We start from the raw sequence: 7961 nt of genomic DNA, 5'->3' as shown, positions 1-7961 counted from the left end.
GTCTCCCTTTAATTAAGACCACTTTTAGGATAATATTGAGGTTTATGTCTTTAGCAGCTTTGGTCTCTAATTAGAATAATAAAGATAAAAGGCGGGGGTATGAAATTCTTTTCCATCAATTTTATACTGTATGACAGTAAATGTTTTTTGATAGTCTGTGTTGTTTTTCTTCTAATTTAAATATTTTAACAGGTAACCCAGTATAAAGAACAAATAAATAAATAACAAGCATGGAGAAAATTTTTTAAGAACATGCAGAGCCGGCCGCCGTAAATACAGCTCTGGTACACGTACATGAACACCGCCACCAGCCAAACAACAAGCATGGCGTCGGCTAACAGCGAATTCTACCTACGATATTACGTTGGTCATAAAGGAAAATTTGGCCACGAATTCCTTGAATTTGAATTCAGACCCGATGGTAAGAATGCTCTTTAATCCAAGATATTTATGGTATATATATAATTTAGATGGATCCATTCTCAATGAGCGTTTGAGATGGTTTTTTAGGCTAGGCCTACGAACATACAGCAGTTTCCGACGAGAATTGGCATAGGATAGGGCCTAGGCCTACATATCCCTAGCTAGGTTTACCTAGGGTCTTCATAGACGCAGGCCTAGGCCCCAGGCCTAGCTGTCGAAGAAGGAAAGCTGTTAATTTGTTTGATGTACGTTACCGCGTCTCACTGAAACAATCTGCCAGTTACTGTCTTTCCATTCAGACCAAGAGCTAGGGCCTATATATACGGCAATATTACGCTAAATGGTTTTAAATGGCAGCATCTCGATTGAACCAAACAAGTCAAGGAAGAGGATTATTATAATTATTGACCTCCTTTGCTTGATTTGAATCTTTCGGGCAGAAAACAAGCCAGATATGTTTTACATAATATTACTGAGGTGTCTGTCGGCTTTAATCTATCCAGTAGAGTATGTTACTGTATTGCAGGCAAGTTATGTAGGCCTAGGCCTAAATAATTCGTGTCCTTTTTACACCTTTCAGCATTAAACCACTGATTGGCTGTTGTGAAATATATAAATAAAAATACAGTTTTTGTTGTCTATTGTCAAGCACAATGTGACCTTGTTTACTTTCACTATATACTGTAAATCTATGAATTGTTTTATTGAATAAATTTATTTTCCAATAGGCAAGCTTCGGTATGCAAATAATTCCAACTACAAAAATGATGTGATGATCAGGAAAGAGGTAAGTATATTTGTACTACAGAATGCAATAGTTACTTTACTTTTTACTTTATCAGCCATTGTCAATCCACTGCTGGATGAAGGCCTCAGTATGACTTTCCAAAGTTTCCGGTCTTGTGTTAGATATGTAGTAATTGTTGTATAGTAATAGTTAATAACTTATTTTACCTTATACTCCAGATGACTATACCATCATTAAAGTTTTTGATTGAAAACAGTGAAAATTGCTTGATATACATACTGTATATTGTGGGTACTCAAACAATAATGCATAACTGTACTCTAATTATAAATTGGTTAGACCATTGGGGCATTATATGTAAATGTACTATTTTAATATATTTACACTTTTTTTCAGGCATTTGTACACAAAGCTGTGACAGAAGAACTGAGGAGACTTGTAGAGGATAGTGAAGTAATGCAGGAAGATGATGGGCTGTGGCCACCCCCGGACCGTGTGGGTAGACAGGAGTTGGAGATTGTTATGGGAGATGAACACATTTCATTTACAACAAGCAAGATTGGGTCACTTATTGATGTCAACAATAGCAAGTATGTCTGATACTTATAATTATATTTTATACTAATGGTGGGGATGATAATGATGATATAGTACTGTTTTATCGATAATAATATGAGTGGAGTTGAATAGCTTGGTGGTTAAGATGCTTGCCTTCCAATCCCAGAGTCCTGGGTTCAATTCCTGTCATTGTTACAGGTTTTTTTCTCATGACCTAAGCAAAGAAACTCCACTCACTAACCTTATATTGAGATTTAGTTTGAGCAAAAAAACATTGAAAGAGATTGTCACCTGCAATAAGACAGTGATATATTCGCTACTGACGATCCTTGGTGCAGGTGTTGTGTTCCTAAATAAATAAACCAAGCACAGTTGATGTAAACTTACTGCGATGTTTCCTCAATGTTATCAACATGACTTTGTCAGGCTGTGTGAGCCAGCATTCGTTGTTTTGAGCACTGGGTGAACAACGCCCTCTGGTGCCAGACCTTTTCACATAGCAGAAGTCATGTTGATAACATCGACGAAAGTTCACAGTTAGTTTACATCAATTGTGCTTAGATTTTTGTAGATAAAACAGTACTACAGCTGCTGTAAGCAAACCAGATAAAACTATTTGGAATATAATTATCATCATTAACATTTATTTTTGAAGGAAGATGTATGTTACATAATGTCAATCTTGAATGGAATCATCTTGATATTAATTACATTGCTTTTACTTTTCTCAGGGATGCTGAAGGGCTGAGGACATTCTACTACCTTGTACAAGACATAAAGTGTTTCGTATTTTCTCTCATCGGTCTACATTTCAAGATCAAGCCTATATAAATATGTATACTGGACACTTTTGCTCTTTTGAAATAAGTTTTCATTTTTTGACAGGAATATATCTGGGCCTGTATGTTTTGAATAGATGTGTGATGTTAGAAACACACAAAATACATACAGTACAGCTACATTTGATAATGCTTACTTCAATAGTTAAAATGAATTAATGGAATTAGCAGTAAGAGTTTCCCTTTACTAATCAGAAACTGTCATCTAAATGTACTGTGCAGTACTGTATATTTTTTTATTAAGTGCATCATGTACCACTTATTTAACCTGGTCTTCAGACATGGTTAGAAGAGGAAAAGGTGTAAATTTTAAGCAGAATAAGAAAATATACAAACCCAGTAATAAATACTGTAGGATGTTGTATTTGTGGTCTTTCGGAAGCATGGCCATTGAAATGCATTTGTTTAGTATTTCAAACTAATTTACTGCATATATACTATAAAATGCATCGATTCTACAGTGTTCGTAGATATAAAACATTGTAATTTTTCATACTATCATTTGTCGATAAGTTCTGGTTTTTGGAAGCAAAAAATTCTTGTTTGTAATGATGTTTGAGTTTTGGCCTTGAAGATCAAGTATAAACTTCAATATCCTTTGCCTTTTTCATAACCTGCAGATTGTTTAGTAGAGTGCATTATGATGTCTCAAATTCATCACATTTTGAATAAATTGTTTTGTAGTTTTTCTCTTAAAAAGGAGTAACTTGTGCTTTGTCTTTTCTATTGGATCATATCACTATAAGTGGCATATCACTTCACAAATCAAATATAAGAAGCTAGACTTGCCACAAGTCTCTTATTTTTTTCATTCTGGACAGCGCCACCAACGAGAATGTTAATTTAGAGATGGAATAATTTGAAAAAAAAAAGAAATCGAGTATGGGACGCCAATTAAATTAGGTATGGCGGGCACTAAGTGCAATAAAGAGTGAGTAACCTAAAATTAGGGCCTGGAACCCAAGCTAATAAGGAGCTTGCTCTGCATAGACTCATTATGAGGCTTTGGTCATGGAAAGAAAATCCTGTTACTGTGACAGGAATTGAACCTGGAGACTGGGATTGGAAAGCGAGCCTCTTCACCACCAAGCTACTCAAAGTTTGCAGGTTTTTAAAACAATTACACGATAGATGTTTGGAATCAATGATATAACTCAAGAACTCCCAGTGGGGGGGGGGGTCCTGGGCTGGGCTGGCCATGCCCATGTGAGCTCTTGCGGGGGATGTAAGACCTCTGTTTAGGGAAATCCCTAGCCTGGATTCCAGGCACTAATTTTGGGTTATTCTCTCTTCATTGCGCGCCATACTTAATTTATTTGGCGTCCCATACTTGATTTTTTTTTTTTTTAGATTAGGCTCTAAATTAACTTGCTTGTTGGTGGCGCTGTCCAGGATGAGAAAAAATAAGGGACTTGTGGCAAGTCTAGCAAATCCCCTGAAAATGCACTTATCAGAAAGAATAACAGATGGTCTAATGATTTAGAAATCAAGTGTCCACACTGTATGAATACATGCTATTAAACAATATGAGTACAGTTAAACTTGCCAATTTTTTTTTTCTTCAATGCCATTTTAGATTTGACTTACAAGTTCAACAGTATATGTTTTACAAATAATACAAAAATGAACAAGACAAAGAACAATTCTCTTTAAATCTCTTTAATAGATGACATTAAATGCAGTCCTAGCAGGACAAATTTGACATAACTGTAGTTTAATTCTACCATTTTCATTCTGGAAATTACCAATCGCTTTACACCTTTATCATCACATGACAATACTGTATCACTAAGAACAAACTGTAAGCCTTCAACAAGCTTAAAGACAACATCAATAGTGTTATGCATTTTGTTGGATTCACTCACCACTTTGAATCCATTGACTAAAGGCAATTGGTACCATGCTAGCTGAATATACCATAGTAATGCATAACATTTTTTCTCCAGTTAAAACTTATCAGCTAAAGCCGAAGAATATCAAGCTTGTGTTACAACTTGTTTACCAACAGAAATGAAACGTGAAACTACATTCCTAAATTTATAAACTTATAAGCCGGACTCTGAAAACACCAAAAATAGTAACTAATTAAAGAACAATTTACATACACAAAGAAATAAATATATCGCTAATTTGTTTCGCTATATTACAGATTGTTTCATTTCTGTTGGGTTTTCATCATCTTTTAATGACAACTTCCATGAAGAACAACATGATTCTTTCTCGTACTATAAACCCATGTCATAGTAGCAGCGCAGATCGCAACACCCTAACAGAATAATAATTGAGGGGTTTTTAAAACATACGGACACAATAAACAATTTAAAAAGTCATTATGATTACAGTACTCTCTCTGCTTATTGATCATGTGACCATTATCAGCTCATGAATATTCATATAATTATTCTTCATGAACTTGCAAAACTAGACATTCATTTCGCTGTTTCTAATTAATTTGGCTCACTAATTCCTTTACTTAATATATTAATTTGTGATTGCATGTACATTATAATTAATTTTTTGTTATTGGAAACTAATGGCCCTGCAACAAGTCTGCTTAAATGAAGAATATCTAAACAAAGAAGTTTTTACACCAATTTAAAATTAACATAGCTAATTCCTAGAGATTCTACTGATGCTCTACATATATTTTAAATTATTGATTGCGCTTTTGATGTCGCGTCTGAATATTGTACTAATCATAGTAATTAAGAGTGCAGTACAGTACTTGATTTATGTCTTGCTCAGCTAAACAGGGGGGTATCTCCTACCACATTTATATTTCCGGGTTCAATAGTGGCAAAGTATAATGCCCCCTTACACAGTACAACAGTATACGTTTCTTTGCATCCAGGCAGCTTAACATACAATTGATCTACTAATACAAAATCAAGTGACTTAATTTTAATTCATGAAAAATTACTTCTACTCCATGTACTTGGCAAGATCCTACTCTCAAAAGCATTGAACAAAATAAGGAAAAACATTAAAATTCTGCTATGTAATTGCTTAAACAGATGCCATCCACAATAACAGTCATTCTCATTCATAGCAGAAATAAACATTGTTAAAATGCAGTTTTTTATTTTACAATACACAATACATCAATGTAGTATATTCACTGCTACTAAGTTCTATGGTAGATTTGGTTTAATTGTCTTCATGCAGGCTACCATATTTATTTTAATGATCTCCGTATATACGCCTTTACGGTTATCCAGTAGACTCTTATCCAATTCAACATGTGTTTTCCGTGCTTCCTCTCAATAAGGCGAAATAAGTACAGTATTATACACAGAAAGAAAATCCACATACTGACAATGAAAGGATGATAGAGGGCAGCAAACCACAACATTTAGTACACCTTGCCACAAATATGATACAGGGCTTGGCCATTATGGCAGACGCAGTAAGACATAGTCGGTTTTGTTTTTCTTTTCGTTGATGACTTGCAGAAATCCATTAAATATTGACTATCATGATGGCGGTTGCACTTTGGTCGGCAGAAACTCGTGTAGTTGCCCAGGACTAGTGGGTAATTGTTCCTCCTGACACGTTTCTCCCTCACACAGCATCTGGTAAAAGTATAAAAACTATAATTAAATATGATTTAATATTTCTTTTAGGTACTATACACATTTGCCATAATATTTTCTGAACTTTAAACAATTTTAGTCACAAATTCAATGAATAATTTTTTCCCAAAGTTCAGTTAGTGAAATTATATAAAAATCAAAGATTAATGTATTTTTGCATTGACATATTTCATGATTAATACATTTTAATTGAATCTTTCAGGGTTCTAGATTATTTTCCACTAGAAAATAAATTTAACAAAATACAGTTTCTACACATTCAGATAAATACTGCATTTAAAATGGATAAGTTTATTGTTGTTAGCTGGTAGAGCACCTGACAGATTATGACTGATACAACATGCATGGGCATTGGCTGGGAGTGCAACCCATGACTATAAATTAGTTCCACTAAGTGGGTTAAAATATTATAAATGACCATTAAGTTTTCATTGGTATACAGATTTAGTTCCGCATTTCTCAATTTTCGCACCCCAGTCTGTTTGGCAATACCCCCCTATCCCACAAAAAACAAGCCTTTTCCCCTGACATGCAGAGCAACCAGAGGCATACACATGCATAATGTTATATAACATTCACCACATAGCAAACCAAACCCACAACCAGCAATGTTTATCAAGCACTAAATCCACTAACACAATATACAGTACATCTAACACAATATACAGTACATGGACTCAACAACAAAGAAAACAATGGTAGTTCAAAAAACATAAGCAAATAAACTGCATAACAACCCACAAATACCAGCAAGTGCAAAAAAAAAAGAAAGAAATACTAGTCTAAAATTATCATGATTAATTTTGAATTGGTTTTTGTATTAATCACAAATAATTCATTACTATGACATTCGTTTTATTTGCTTTGAAGCAGCATTGTGGGAAGTTATGATATCATGCCATGCAAGCTAGTAAGTATCGGTATTGTGACTTTGTGATGCATATCTTTTCCTCCCACTCATATAATTGTTTTGAAAAAAATATTGTCAGTAACAACATAAATGTGCATGCAAACCAGGACAGAACACGTCTATTAATAATTCTTCATAAAACTAATAAAAAAAATATTCTCAACATTGGTGGCTTTCTATCTTTATATAAGATTCTCCATATATTATTAAGAAATAATAAACATTTTTTGTTTAATGGATCTTCCTATATTAAAAGTTAACAGGGACTCAGTTATGTAACAGTAATCATAGGCATTACACAACAGCACAGATTAAAATAATGTTATAGCCCCACCAATGTCAAAACTGAATTTCATCATGCAATATGGTGGAATAAAGCAGGGTATAAAGAAACAATAGTTAAAACACAGATAATAATCATGCATCTCCAACTGCTAGCTGAATATATTTATAATTTCAGTTAACTACTGATTTCTTTGAATACACTATTATACTACTTTGCAGAGAATTTTCCAGAATTTTTATTTTATGTAAAGAAATATAACACATACATGCTTATTTCAATATCATAATTGTCTTATATATATCTATTATTTTTATTTACTAATTTGCATATTGTTACTAAACAGTAAATGGGAAATGGATTTGTTCATTTTATTTTTATTTATTTATTTTTTTGGGTGGGGAGGAGGAATTTTGATATTAAAATTCAACAACATAGTATTGAATAACATATTTTTCTAATGAACTAAGTTTAAATCTAACCAATCTCTAGTCATGGAGAAAAACAAAAAAAAACAAATAATAAAGTAAACTAAAGAGTGAAAAAAAGACCAAAAAAAAACAAAAAACAATGAGCATCAATGACATTTCAGCCCAAAATCTGAAAA

General features: G+C 33.5%; 2 protein-coding genes across 10 annotated transcripts in view; one reads left to right on the top strand and one right to left on the bottom strand.

The window, feature by feature from the left end:
* The first annotated feature begins 295 nt into the window (after positions 1 to 295).
* On the top strand, positions 296 to 3270 carry LOC117105549 (protein mago nashi homolog). The gene is made up of 4 exons (XM_033246727.1): positions 296 to 421; positions 1152 to 1210; positions 1568 to 1761; positions 2461 to 3270. Exons 1-4 carry the CDS (start codon positions 325 to 327, stop codon positions 2558 to 2560), a joined length of 450 nt encoding a protein of 149 aa, XP_033102618.1. The 5' UTR covers positions 296 to 324; the 3' UTR covers positions 2561 to 3270.
* Positions 3271 to 4211: 941 nt separating this feature from the next.
* LOC117105548 (proteoglycan 4-like) overlaps positions 4212 to 7961 on the bottom strand; it is a 76982-nt gene continuing 73232 nt past the window's right edge. For all 9 annotated transcript variants that reach the window (XM_033246722.1, XM_033246717.1, XM_033246725.1 and 6 more), the window contains one exon: positions 4212 to 6140. In XM_033246722.1, coding sequence (XP_033102613.1) covers positions 6042 to 6140 — 99 coding nt within the window. In that variant the 3' untranslated portion in view covers positions 4212 to 6041. The remainder of the gene's footprint in view (positions 6141 to 7961) is intronic.

The sequence above is a fragment of the Anneissia japonica genome, unplaced genomic scaffold (assembly GCF_011630105.1).
Source record: "Anneissia japonica isolate Jap-2015-1 unplaced genomic scaffold, ASM1163010v1 scaffold287598_len761594_cov195, whole genome shotgun sequence".
Taxonomy (NCBI): Eukaryota; Metazoa; Echinodermata; class Crinoidea; order Comatulida; family Comatulidae; genus Anneissia; species Anneissia japonica.
This window is presented reverse-complemented; position numbering and strand designations above follow the sequence as displayed.